This window comes from Gossypium hirsutum, chromosome A13, assembly GCF_007990345.1.
Source record: "Gossypium hirsutum isolate 1008001.06 chromosome A13, Gossypium_hirsutum_v2.1, whole genome shotgun sequence".
Taxonomy (NCBI): domain Eukaryota; kingdom Viridiplantae; phylum Streptophyta; class Magnoliopsida; order Malvales; family Malvaceae; genus Gossypium; species Gossypium hirsutum.
In genome coordinates, this window is record NC_053436.1 from 110872055 (window position 1) to 110886895 (window position 14841).

The 14841-nt window shown below is 27.4% G+C and overlaps 2 protein-coding genes across 4 annotated transcripts; both read right to left on the reverse strand.

Annotated features, from left to right (window-relative positions):
* Positions 1-2676: 2676 nt before the first annotated feature.
* Positions 2677-6220, reverse strand: LOC121212684 (tropinone reductase homolog At1g07440). 2 transcript variants are annotated; one of them, XM_041085938.1, is made up of 6 exons: positions 6110-6220; positions 5889-6016; positions 5506-5713; positions 4401-4617; positions 3947-4053; positions 2677-3206 (listed from the first exon to the last, which is right to left on the reverse strand). In XM_041085938.1, the coding sequence occupies exons 1-6, from the start codon at positions 6203-6205 to the stop codon at positions 2979-2981; spliced, it is 984 nt and encodes a 327-aa protein (XP_040941872.1). In that variant the 5' UTR covers positions 6206-6220; the 3' UTR covers positions 2677-2978. The 2 variants fall into 2 exon arrangements, with proteins under 2 accessions (XP_040941872.1, XP_040941873.1); XM_041085939.1 differs by lacking the exon at positions 3947-4053 and having other exon boundaries at positions 2816-3206.
* Positions 6221-9357: 3137 nt separating this feature from the next.
* On the reverse strand, positions 9358-13347 carry LOC121212685 (tropinone reductase homolog At1g07440). 2 transcript variants are annotated; one of them, XM_041085942.1, is made up of 6 exons: positions 12818-12886; positions 12705-12715; positions 12411-12618; positions 11021-11237; positions 10334-10440; positions 9358-9706 (listed from the first exon to the last, which is right to left on the reverse strand). In XM_041085942.1, exons 1-6 carry the CDS (start codon positions 12869-12871, stop codon positions 9518-9520), a joined length of 786 nt encoding a protein of 261 aa, XP_040941876.1. In that variant the 5' UTR covers positions 12872-12886; the 3' UTR covers positions 9358-9517. The 2 variants fall into 2 exon arrangements, with proteins under 2 accessions (XP_040941876.1, XP_040941875.1); XM_041085941.1 differs by lacking the exon at positions 12705-12715 and having other exon boundaries at positions 12818-13347.
* Between the last annotated feature and the right edge of the window lie 1494 nt (positions 13348-14841).

Below are 14841 nucleotides of genomic sequence, written 5' to 3' on the forward strand. Positions count from 1 at the left end.
TAATAAGTAAAGTATCAAAGTTCTTGTCGTACACGTTTCAAAGTTTCATTAACAGTGGTAAGTAGCTTTAACATCGATAAATTAAGGGTAAATTACATAATTATTAGTATTTTTTCTATCATTTAATTATGAAAAGTTACAAAATTATTATTTAGTAAATTTCATTTTTTGTTACCCAACCATGAAAATATACAAAATGATCACCTAACCATTCATTTTTTTTTGTCACCAACTAGCTAATGGTGGTGGCTTTTAAAATTGGCATAGTAACTATTTTAACCCTTAATATTTATACATTGAGTTAATTTAGTCTTGATTTTAAAAAATCTAACTCTCAACATTTACACATTATGTAATTTAGTCTTTTTTACAAGTTTGATTTTTTTTTGTGACTCTTTTACTTGAAAAGCTAAAAAAAATTATCGGTTAAATTTGATTGAAAATTTACAAAAAAAAAATATGGAAACACCCAAAAATCCAATATAGTAATATTCATTCTTTTAAAATTAATACTCAATGTCACAAAAAAATTGCATTAATCGCTTAATACATAATTTGGTACTTAAGTTTGATATTTTTTTCTAATGTGGTACCTGTGTTGTTTTTTTGTTTAATTTGGTACATGAATTTGACAAAAGTTATACATTTTGGTACCTGAAGGTAACAATGTTAATTTTTTTTAGTGTTTAATTCAGGTTTTAGAATTAATTTGACTAAAATTCATAATTAGCTAATAATATCAACAATTAACTTTCGTAAATCAATCCTAAAACTTTAATTAAACCACAGTCATCGGACTGTATTTGACAAAATATATGCAAAATTAAATAAATTTACAACTAAAACTAAATTTACTCTAACAAAATCATGAAGAAAAACTAATAATATAAGCACTTAACTTTCCTTAAATCAATTCTAAAATCCGAATTAAACACTAAAAAATTAACACCATTACCTTTGGGTATCAAAATATATAATTTTTGTCAAATACAAGTACCAGATTAGATAAAAAAATATAACACAAATATTATATTAAAAAAAGAATACCGATCTTGAATACCAAATGATAGATTAAGCCTTTCTTATCCATAAAAGAGTTGTTACCGTTGGATCTTATAAGCCTGATTTGCAGCAAAGCGTGCTTAGAGGGAGAAAAATCGATTAAATAATTATAAATCTTCTACTATTTTTTTGTTTTATTCAATGATGATGTGTCGTATTATTATTCAATAACGATGTATTAAATATTATTTTTGTGTATCTTTAATATTATAAAACTTCTAAATGAATTTGATATCACGAGTTAAAAAATATATAAATTGAATCAACAAAAGAATCCAAAAAGAAAATTAAAATTCAAAATTAATGTTTTAAACTAATTTGAAATTTACTCTATGTGTGTGGATGATATACAACCATGCATGCACATAGTGATAGTGTACGTGTGTGTGGATGATATGCTGAATATCATTTTTCATTTTAAAGAAATTAATGGTCGGTAGGGGTGGCCCCATATATTCCTAAAGTAGAAAATTTTCCATTAGGGTTAATTTGTAATTAATAAAATTTTAAATTAATAATGGTAAAAATTATATCTTAGTCTTCTTAAAAATATAAAGAAAATTAATTTAATCCTTTAAAAATATAAAGATATAAACTATTAAAATGATAAATTATTTTTACTATCATAAAAATATATAATTTAATTTCACCCCTATTTTCTCAATCCATTTTGATTAATATTTATTTCCGCAATTCACAGTAATTTTTTTCCTTTTTATCAATTATATATATATATATATTAAAAGCTACTATTTTTAAAGCTATATTTTTTAACCACTCACATAGTGGGTGTATGAAATAATTTGTGGATTTTGTCCAATAAAAAAATGTATTATAGAGGTAAAAGTATCATGGGTGCTTCAGTATTAGGAATTAAATTACATTTTTTCTTTTTATTCAAAAATGGATAAATTAAATTTTGTGCGTTGATCAAAGAACAAGTCCTTTCTGTTAAAATTTTTGTCTATTTGTACTATTAAAAACTAACATAGCTGACAAAATAACTAGACAATAACATGTGGCATGCTATGTGTACCTCATGTTGACATATAGGGATATGTTTTTAACAATAGAAATAGATGAAACTTTTAACAAAATGACAAGTTTGATCTAATGCATAGGGATTAATCTATCTATTTATTGAGTAGAGGAGGCAAAATGCAATCCAACTCCTGATATAGGGGCATCTATGATGCTTTTACTCATTGTGGATTTTGCAAGTTGGTTGGATGTTTCAATAATTTTGAAAGATTTAGCTCAATTGACGTGGTTGTTATTGTTGCAATAACTTGGAGGATGTGAAATCAAGTGCGCTAAAGCATGTCATTCTCCCAGTTACACTAGATTATGGTAAATACTCACGATGTTGGTAAAAAAATTTATATAAAATGTATTAATAAAAAAATTCATAAAAAATTCAATGAGATATTGGTTGAAATGATAAATTTGAGGTTTGGAGAAAATCCGTGTCTTAAGTTGAACACTAGTTTTTAACAATATAAATAGACGGAATTTTAATAGAAATTACTCTTTGATTTAATGTTTAGGACTAATTTGCTCATTTTTAAAAAATATTAAATATTATTCTAAAAAAAAGAAATATCAAACATTATATGAATTCAATCTCATTTGTTTCTTATTTCTAAAAAAAAGAAATATCAAACATTATATGAATTCAATCTCATTTGTTTCTTATTTTTTCTTTTTCTAATTCTAATCTAATTGCAACAAGCAATGCTTCAAAGGAAAAAAAAATGGTTAAGTCGATTAATCGACTGACATTAAGTCAGTTAGGTCAATTTTGATAATCTAAAAAGGTTGATTCAAATTTTTTTTATTATGGTTATTTTGGAATTGAATGGTAAACGTTGTATTATTTGTTAAACAATAAATATTAACTCTATTATAATATAACATTATTTGATCCGATAACATGGCTCATGGTGTTTCCTAATTTGCTTTGGAAAGTAGATGCCATTCACTGTCATCCCACCATCAACACAAATAAGTTGCCCTGTTACATAGGAAGCTGCCGGTAGGCACAGGAAAGCCACCATTGCCGACACTTCCTCTGGCTTTCCGAACCGAGCTAATGGTGTTCGGCTCATGGTTGTCTCTAATAATTCTTTATTACCTTCAAAATACTGCAAAAGAAAAAGGAAAAGGAAAAAAGTACAATAAAATTTTATCAGTGTATATATTATGTCCATTTCAACTCGAAAAAAAATTAATTCTTTTCAATTATTATTGAGTCGAGCTGATTTGAATATCTTCAAGGGTGGGAGGGGGGCGGGTCAGGAATTAAGTTCGGGGGCAAAGTTAGAAAATTTTTTTAGGGGTGTCGAAATTATATTGTAATTTTTACGATAATAAAAATACAATTTCATCATTTTAATAGCATATATCTTTATAATTTTTAAAAGATCAAATCAATTTTTTATTATTTTTAGAGGTCAAAGTGCAATTTTATCACTACTAATTTAAAATTTTATAAATTATAAACAACCTAAAACTGTAATTTTCATTTTAGGGGAAGGTGCCCCCAGCTCCACCCTTGAATGTATTAATGCTCGACTCAAGTATACAAGTTTAATAAGCTCTTCATTTGTTTTATATTTTAGCTAGCAACCGATAAATCTTAATTCGAACTCGAACTCGAGCTTGAGCATAAATACTTGAATTTGAATTCAAGTATAGGAATCAAACAAATTTCTAACAAAATGAACAAAGTCTAATCAAGCAAATTCGGATATTTATCTCGAATTTAAGTTTAAACTTTAAAAACAAAATTCAATCCAATTCAAATCAAATTTTAAATTTTAAATCAAACTCAAGCTTCATACTAGTAAAAAATATAAAAGGTAAACATAAGGAAGAGCATTACAGGTAAAGTGTGGGGAGTTTTGATCACCCCCGGGGTGACAATATTAACCCTAATATTATCTCTTGCCCAATCACATGCCAAGAATTTTGCAATTTGGTTCATGGCCCCTACAACAAAATCACACAATTTTATACTTATATATACACATATACATGTATTTATACAAAAATAATAGGGTTAATCGTATCAAACATCTTCAAATTATCACCTATATTTTAAATTGATTTCTAAACTTCGAAATGTTTTAGCTTAATCCTCGAATTAGTACTTCAGATTCTAGTTATCTACGTAGTGGGTATATATCTGTTTACAATTTCATTAATGTGTTTTAAATAAGCTTCGTGTTTGATTTGAACTAGCATTTGATGCTCAAGTTAATGGCGAAATTGAAGGAATACCAGATTAATAAATCTCACAAATATATATAATATGAATAGAACCTAGGAAATGTTACCTTTGTTGGCTCCATATATAGGCATAAGATATGCAGGTGTTATACCAGCAATTGAAGAAATAAACACAATGCTTCCAGCACCTGAAGCTATCAAAAGGGGATGTGCCAATACACTGATGTTATAAGCCGATTCGAAGTTGGTGCTCGTCAAAAACGAAACATCTTCCGTCGTGTAATCCATCACCGTTTTCGCTATATTCGTCCCCACATTATTTATCTGCAAATTTTACTCACCGTCACAATTCAGATATGTTGATGCATAGCTTACAGTGTGTATTGCAGTGCGGTTTCAGGTGTTCGACACATCTCTTTTCACACTTTGAAGCAGCAAAACTACAATTGTATATATATGTTTATTCATTTAATGAGTGTAGGAAGAGCTTTCAGTAAGAAAGTTTCATTAGATAGAGTTCATATTAAATGTACTTAGGTTAGGTTGCAATTATCCGAAAGTTAGGATAGTTGAGATTTAGTAGTGACATTTTTCTCTGGGCAAGACTCTTGCAAACGTATAATTGCACAACTCTGAGATTAAGCAGTGCTCACATCATGTATCACATCTCACTACCAAACTTTGGATTTATCAAGGTCCATCTAGTTTTTAACCGATTCGTAATAGTGTCGAAAACCGATTCGAGCAGACTTGTGCTGATTCGAATTGGGATTTTTATGTATAGAAACCAGGTTGAATTTGATTTAATTTAAGCCTTAAACATCTTACTCTTGTGGTAGATCTCTTAATTGAATGTATTGGGTTAGTTTTACATCGGGTCAATATCGATCAGATTAATTTGATATTTTTCAAGTTAAGATCGTTTCGACTTCGATTTATTATGGATTGAAGTCGTTTGAGAGAATCGGATCATTTTGGGTTCTAATCACTCTAGGTGTAGACCATTTTGGGTTATTTATTGTGTCGCTTTGATCTCCGATTAGTTTGGATTTGGATTTTTGATATTTTTTTAATGGTTAAATTGGATTGGTTTAGGTTGAACAGATCGGATTTTCGATTTCGAAGTTGAAAGCCTATCTCGAGGATTAATTTGCGATATTTATCTAAAACATAACTTGATCTTTCATTTGTTAAATATTAATAGTAATTTACCAGGATGTTAAGCTTCCCATTGAACTGAGAAGAAACAGTGTTTAATAGATTCTCCCTTTGAGCTTGATTCGAAACATCACACACCGAACCTGTAACTCGAAAACCCTTTGCTTTCCATTCGAGTAAGCAATCGTTGAGCTCGGTTTCAGTTCGAGAGCATGTATGTACAATTGCTCCAAGTCCAGCTAATTCCTCCACAATTGCATGCCTGATCATATTGACATAAAAACAAACACGTTGAAGACAATATGAAAAACAACAACCTTTCACGTGTATTTCCACTAAATTCATATCAAATCACGTAAATGAGACAACTCATTTCATGTCGCGTCGTGTTTTAATTATTTTTCACCAATTTTTATCAAATAAAGAGAGGAAATTACCCGATGCCTTTGGTACCACCGGTGACAAGTGCAGTCATGCCTTGAAGACTCCATCTTTTGTGTTTGCTACACCCCTCTGTTTCACCCATTTTGCTGCTCAGCTTCTTCCTTTCTTGTCCGTATCGCAACTGATATATATAGACATATATTCACACAGGGAAGAAACCAGAAAATTACTTTAGAGTCAAAGATAATCATAAATTTTCAGAGTATAAATTTACCATTTTTGGGAGCCAATGCGGTCCAATATATCTATTATATCGTTCTAAAATATGACATATATTAATACTTATTAAACGATTAATCAAATTCAACATGCATTATCCATAATTAGAATGTTAAAATATTAAACACCGGTATTAGTGATGAAGGGCAGAACCGAAAAGTTTTCTAGTTTAAAAGGTCATAAATTTTAAAACGTAGTATTAAATTATAAAATATTTTAAAGGAATAAAATTTAATTTTAATATTATAAAAATATGATTTTAAATTTTCTAAAAGGACTAAATTAAAAAATTTATCATATTTGAAGGCTGCACCTTGTATCTAAATGAAAGTAGATAGTTTTTGAAATTACTAAATTATGTTTCAATAAATAGACAAAATCATATCAATACTAAAATACCTTTTGATTAAATTGATATTTTTCTTTTATTTTAGTTGAATTTCACAATGTGTAGACTTTTTTTTATTATTTATTTTAATGTAATTTGATTCTTTATTTTTTAAGGGGTTGAAATTATATTGTATATTTTTACGATAGTAAAAATGTAATTTTACCATTTTAATAGTCTATATCTTTATAATTTTTAAAAATTTATCATTTCTAGGGGGTCAATGTGTAATTTTACCATTACTAATTTAAACTTTTATAAATTATAAAGAGACCTAAATGGAAAATTTTCTATTTTAAAAGAATGAGAAAAAGATGAAGATTATTATTTTGGATTTTTTGGTATTTCCATTTCAATCAAACTTAGCTAATATATATATATTAAATAATTTAGGTAAAGGGGCTACAAAGAAAAGCAATATGGCAAAAAAGAAAGATCAAATTACACAAGGTGTAAATTCTTAGGGTTAAATTTTTAAAATTAAGACTAAATTGACACTATGTATAAATGTTGAGGGTTAAAATTATTATTATACTTATTTTTAAAAATTACCATCATTTTCAAAAAGACTAAATCAAGAAAATATAGTGTATAATAAGCAAAACAAAATTCTCGTTTTAAGGGGTTAAAGCCCCTCCCTTATCCATATATAAGTGTGTGGATGATATGCAACGGTCCATATTGTAGGTGTTTTATTATATGATATGTTGTTTTCAGCCATTGAAATTGAAGCCAACCTACTCACCATAAATGGCTAGTGTTTGGTACATATTATTGTCGAGATAAATTCGCATTCAGTATTATTAAGAGTTGGGTGTAGTAGTAAAGTATATTATACTTTTAAGGGAAGATGCAAATTCGAATATTGGATATGACTCTCTTAAAAAGGATAATCACAAACCTCGAACATGAACCGTAAAATAAAATAAAAAAAATCAATCTTGAGCCATTTAAGTTTCATTTTGATTAAAATTTTAATCATTTTGGTGTATTTTCCGTCAATGTTGATTTGTATGATGCAATCAAGCTTGAATAAGTTGATACATAATTTTGATACTTTAAGTGTAATTTTTAATTTTTATTTTTAATTTATCCAATTAAAACTATTTCTTAATTTTATCATTTCTCAATCAAAGATATTATTAAAGAAAGAGTAACTTATACAAATGGTCACCCAACTATGCCCGCATTGTTGTTTTGGTCACCTAACTTTAATATTTTCAATTTAGGCACTAACGTTTGAATCCGTTCCTTTTTTGGTCACCCACCATTAAATTGATAACGGAAAGTCTTTTTGTAATTTTTATAATATCACATTTAATCATCAATACTTACTTATTCTATCAATTTGGTCTCAATTCTAAATAATTCAACAAATATAACCCTTCATATTTACAAATTTTATCCATTTGATCCTCAAACTTCCTAACTAAAGCTTTCAGGTTTTAAAACAGAGGCACTCTACATCTATTAATTGTTTTATTTATGGTTGAAATTATTCAATTCGGTATATAACCCTTTTTTATATTTTTTATTTAGTGCTAGAAATTAACTAAACACCATTAAAAATAATAGAAAATATAATTTGAAAAATATAATATACAATAAATCTATATAAATAATTTAATATTTTTAAAAAATAATATTCCACTCTGGCTAGCATAATTGTAGTTTTTAATTAATTTGGTAAATGATTTAACACTAAACCGGATTTTTAGTGATATGTATTGCTTATTGCGGATTTAAAAGTGAAATACAAATAATTAAAGATAAATAGAACACATAATAATCTCTTTCAATTTATAAAATTACAAAAATCATTACCAATTAACAAAAGGAACTTCAATTAATTATTTCGCATTTTTTTTCTTATGAAAAATTAAATGTTCATAATTTTCTCTTATATTGTAAGATAAACTCATTAGTATCAGGAATTGGCTCAAAAAACGGTTAATTAGTTGAGAGAAAAAAATTTGGGGGGGTTACAAATTTATAGATGTGGAATGCCTCTATTTTAAAAGTTGGAAGTTTGATTAGGAAATTTGATGATCAAATTGATAGAATTTGTAAATGTGAAGGGTTAAATTTATTAAATTATTTAGAATTAAGATAAAATTGATAGAAAGTATAAGTATTGAAGACTAAGTATGTTATTATTCCAGTTAGAAAAAGGCTTTTCCTTACCAATTTAACAACGGGTGACTGAAACGGGAACGAATTCAAATATTGGTGCCTAAATTGAAAATTTTTAAAGTTAGATGATCAAAACAGAAACACCAACATAGTTGAGTGACTATTTGTACAATTTACGTTTAAAGAAAAGTCCAAAGCAAAGTACAAATGGAAACCAGCAAACTTTTTTTTTTGTCACAATATTTGGTACCCGAACTTTTTTATTCACTATTTTGGCAGTTTTTGAATTGTTATATGTCACGTGATAATCTAGAAATTGTGACACGTGGTATTATAATATGAAAAGATGTTTAAACTTTTATAAAATTTAAAAAAATGAAATTTTATTTAAAAAATTAAACATCAAAATGGAATAAAAAATTCATAAATACTAAATTGAAAGAATATTTCAAGTTCAAAAATTAAATGCATATTTAAGCCTTTGAAAATAAAAGTACTTAAATTATAAATATTTATAATTTAAGGACAAAGGCAAAGGGCAGATAATAACCCAAAATGTTAGTATAATGGTAAAATTGCATATTGCCTCTCCAATAATTTATGAAGTCATTTTTTGGCTTTGTTCCTTATAAAATTACTGATAACATGAATCAAGTTACATCAAATTAAAGTAAAGAGGTTAAATTTTAAATTTTAACATAGTTGAGATACTAAAAGCACAATTAGACCATTAAAAACATATTTAAATTATGATAAAAGTCTTTAACATTCACAGTTGACAAACATGTCCTCTTATTCATAGCTCATAGCTTAGACATGTCTTATTCATCTCAATTTTCATCCTACATACTTGAGTTCATGGCTCCTTGTTTGTTTCATGATTTACTTAGGAAAGAAGAGGCCATTCACGCTCATCCCACCATCAACACAAATAACCTGCCCTGTTATATATGAAGCCGCCGGTAGGCACAGGAAAGCCACCATAGCTGACACTTCCTTCGGCTGTCCAAGCCGTCCTAATGGTGTTCGGTTTAGGGTAACCTCTAATCCTTCTTTATTAACTTCGAAATACTAGAAAAGAATACAATAAAATATCGACTTTAAAAATGAAGTTTGATCAAGCTTGAATTGAATTTTGAATTTTGAATTTTGAGTCAAACTCAAGCTTGTGGTAGCTTCTTACCACGTATGTTCATTTGAGTTCAATTATAAGTTTCTTGAAACAAAAGTATAAAACATAAGGTTAAACTATACCCGAGATTACTAAATTATTAGTAAGTTTTTGTTTTGATCACTCAACTTAAAAAAGTTACAACATGGTCCCTGAACTATTCGAAATTTTTCATTTAAGCCACTGAGCTATTCGAAAGTTTTCATTTGATGATTAGAGTCGAATATTAAAGAAGAAAGTTGCTTGAATTTTGGTTCAGAAATTCATGATATTCAAAGATGTTCATTAAAAAAAATGAATTGTAGGAGAAAAGGGGAAGAAAAGCTTTCGATTGGTGTGAACAAAAAAGGTCATATAGCAGTGATTTTAGCATCTCAGTGACTTAGATGAAAACTTTTAAATGATTCAGTGATCATTTTGTAACTTTTTGAAGTTGAATGATCTGATCAAAAAGTTAACTTACAAATCTTATAGTGACCTTAGGTATAATTTACTCAAAATATAAAGCATAAGGAAGAGCTTCTTACCTTTTCAAGGAGGGCTGTTTTGACGACCGAAGGTACAATAGCATTAACCCTAATATTATCTCTTGCCCAATCGCATGACAAGTATTTCGCAAGCTGGTTCATGGCAGCTACAACAAAAACACATAATTTTATACTCTTATATATAACAAGATATACATAATATAAAGTTAATTACGTCAAACATCGTCAAATTATCACTTAATCTAGAATTTAAATTGCTCTGTCAATTTTACAATGCTTCGAATGAGTTTTCAAAGTAATAATATTTTATCAATCAAGTTATTTCATCAGTCTAGCATTAAGTGTCAGTTCAGATTTGATCTTCATTCTAAATTGGTCTCTGAATTTCAAAACTTTCAATAACACGTCAAATCTTAACGAGAGAAAGAAAACCCCAAAATTAAGATTTTTTTTAGAATAAAAAATTAAGATTTTTAAAACATCCATTTTAACAATATTTATTTTCTTAATTTTTTTCATTTCAAATTATGTCACATATGATCTAATGTGTCATTTATCAGTTAAATTAATGATTTCAATAACAGAAAGACTTAATTGATATAACATTGATAGTTTAGAGATGTGATTAGAATGATTTGAAGTTTAAGGATTAATTTAGAATAAAAGACATAGTTTAAGATGTTTGCTGCAATTAACTCAAATAATAAGTTTAGAAGAAAAAATTACCTTTGTTGGAAGCATATATAGCCCCAAAGTATGCGGGTAATAGACTACCCATTGAAGACATAAACACAATGCTTCCAGCACCTGAAGCTTTTAAAAGGGGATATGCCAACACACTAATGTTATAAGCCGATTCGAAGTTGGTGCTCGTCAGAAATGAAACATCTTCCGCCGTGTAATCCGTCACCGATTTCGATGTACTCACTCCCACATTATTTATCTACAAATTTTATCCATCATCATAATTTCAGATCCATCGCTTGTCTAACTCTTAATTAGATTTGTCGATTTTATCTGTTTTCGAAAACTCAATTCGATTTAATTATAAAAGTTTAATAGTCCAAATTCAAAGTAATCCGAATTTTAAACTATACGAACTCAAAATAATTCAGCCTAAAAAATTCTAATGATTTAAATTAGAGGTGATCATGGGCCAAGTCAGATTCAAGCCGAGCCTAAACCTGGCCATGCCCGAATATGAGCCTAAAATTTTGCTCAAGTCTGCCCTGCCCATATTTATAAATGGTTAACTGAAGTCTATTTTAGGTCCACCCATATTATTTTTTTAATTTTAAAAAATATATTTATTTTAACATATAATAATTTTATATATTTTTTATTTATTAAAATTATATATAGTCATCTTAACATTTGTTAATGTTTACATTATAGTAGTATTATCTATTATTATAAATTTAAATTTTATGTGGTATAAATTATATAATATATAAAAATAATATAATAAAAAACATGACAAACTTTAAAACTCGTGGCCAATGTCTTCTCCCTTAATGGGCCTACCAAACGCAAAGGATTAGTCATTGGGCTCACTCTAATGAATACCTTTGAGAACTAAAAAAAAAAGGACTAGACCGGGCTCAAGCTTTGAATATTCCAGCCTGAGCTCAACCATATTTTAAACGGGCCTGTTTTTTGGCTCAAACCTTTTTTCAAGCCTAAAATTTTTATTCAAACCCTTTCAAATTTCATATGATTTTTCAGACCTAAACGGGTAACCTAGCCATTAATAAGTCTAATTTAAACCAAAAATGATTTATATTATATTTGAGATCATCGCTGAAAAGAAAAATTCTCTTATTTATTTTGCTAATCACTCTATGTTTTTAGATTTTAAAATTTAGATTTAATTGTTAATCCCGTTAAAATTCTTCTGTTGAATTCATTGTGTGATATTTTGAAATAAAAATATATATATACTTATTTGGTAGCTATATAATAAAAAAATTAAAGTTGTCATGAACCTAAATTTAACAGAATAATGTTAACGATATTAATAATTGAACTTGCATTTTTATATACTAGAAAAAAAGATGGGTTAAATATTTTAAATATATAAAGAGTAAAAGGAGTTTGAACATTTATAGTAATTTACCAGGATGTTAAGCTTCCCGTTGAATTCAGAGGAAACAGTGTTTAACAGATTCTCCCTTTGAGTTTGATCTGAAACATCACACACCGAACCTGTAACCCGAAAACCCTTTGCTTTCCATTCGAGTAAGCAATTGTTGAGCTCGGTTTCAGTTCGAGAGCATGTATGCACAACCGCTCCGAATCCAGCTAATTCCTCCACAATTGCATGCCTGATCATCAATTGCAGTACTTGGTTTTTCACATTGACATAAAATCAAACATGTTGAAAACAATATGAAAAACAATCATCTTTTACATACATTTCCACTAAATTCATGTCAAATCATGAAAATGAGATAAGCCTCTTCGTGTCGTGTCGTGTTTTAGTTGTTATTCTGAAATTGTTATGAAAGAAGGAGAGGAAATTACCCGAGCCCTTTGGTTCCACCAGTAACAAGTGCAGTCATGCCTTGAAGACTCCATCTTGAAGACTCCATTTTGCTAAAAACCCCTGCTTCACCCATTTTGCTTACATTCATATATATATATATATATAAAAGTTCAATAAGTTTATGTTTTGACCAATCAACTTCAGAAAGTTACAAAATAGTCACAGAATTATTCGAAAATTTTTATTTAATTCTGACTAATGAGTTCCAAGCGACAATTCGATGATTGGTACAGTAAATCAGTACTCATCAACAAGTAAATGTATATACTTTAGATCCAAGTTGAACGAATAATCAGTGTCAAAAATCATATAAGAAAATTTACTAAGTGTAGTTTAACCATATATATATATATACATATATATCCATGGGTGAAACTAAAAATTTCTTTTAGTGGCCAGTGATTAAGTCATATTTTGTACGACAACAATAAATGATTAGAAGAAGTTAAATTATAATTTTACCATATATTAACTTATAATTTTATGAATTTTGAGAGGTTTAAAACAGAAATTTCCCATTTTAAGGGTGAGGTCCCTTCACCCCTAAATGTACTCTACTATTATAAAATTCTTAATTTAAATTAATATAACCAACTTTATTTTTAAAAATATTTTTTATCTATATTTTTTTCAACGGCCCACATAGTCAATGTTTTATAATATACGTTTGTGTTGGATATTATCATTTTTTTCCAGCCATCGATTTTGAAGTCAACAAATAATAAATGTTTTATTTATTTTTTACTCCAATAAATATATATATGTCTTTTTCAGAGGCTTATTTTTTATGTATATTAGTTTAAAATTTTATTTAGTAAATTAGATGTTATTTATATCCTTTTTGTCTTTTCAATTTTAAGATGGTATAATATCATAAATAGTCCTTACAAGCTCATTAAATTTGATCAATATAATCCATCCATTTTGCAAGTTCAAAAGTGAATCATAACGTTCATCTTAAAAATTGTACTTCGTTAACAAGTAAATCTTAAACTTTTCATATTTTATAAATAATCGGATTTCAATACTTTAATTTTTAATTTAAAAAATAATGGTTTTAAAATATAATTCTAAATCGAAGGGAACATGTTGAAATTTTGATAAAAATTAAGGACTATATTGAAAATTTTAAGATGAAACTAGTAAATTTTTAAATATAGTTTTGAAGTGGATGGACTAAATTGAAAATAAATTTTTATTGATCATGTATAGTATTATTCCAAGGCGAAGCAAGAAACTTTTTTTTAGGGTGCCGGAGATTTGGTCATATTTTTATGAGAACAAAATGTAGTTATATTTTTTTATGGTTTTTAAAAGGAGTAAATTGAAATTTTAAAAAAGGATGAAGTTTAAAACAGAAATTTCTGATTTTAGGGTCAGCGATCCACATGGTAGGGTGTTTTATTATATATGTTACTGCATATTATACGTTAGGAAATTATTGTCCCTTTCAGCCAACCATCAAGTCCTAGGGTTTGGTACATATTATTTCGATATTAAAACATTATTATCGATGGAACTTGAGTGCAATATTAAGATATATTATACTCTTAATTAAATATATAAGTTCGAATTATGAAGAAAACTCTATTAAGAGGGATAATTACAAATTCTGAATATGTATCATAAAATAAATATTGTAAATAAACAAATAAAAGGAATCGATATTAAATAATTTAAGTTTTATTTCAATTAAAATTTCAATCATTGTGATGTATTCATTTGTATGGTGTGTATTTAATATATTAAACTAATTTTCTAATTTTGAATTATCGAATAAAAATTATTTCTTAATTTTTTATTTTATTTTTTACAATTACACTAAAAAGTAATATATATATATATATAATCATTATATTAAGTTATTAAAGCTAATAAATAATAAGAAATTTTATATTTGCATAATATTTTTATGTACATAACTGAAGCATATTTGCATAAATATGTATAGATAATATATGTTTACTACCATAAAATGCCTAATTGAGTGTGTTTCATAAGT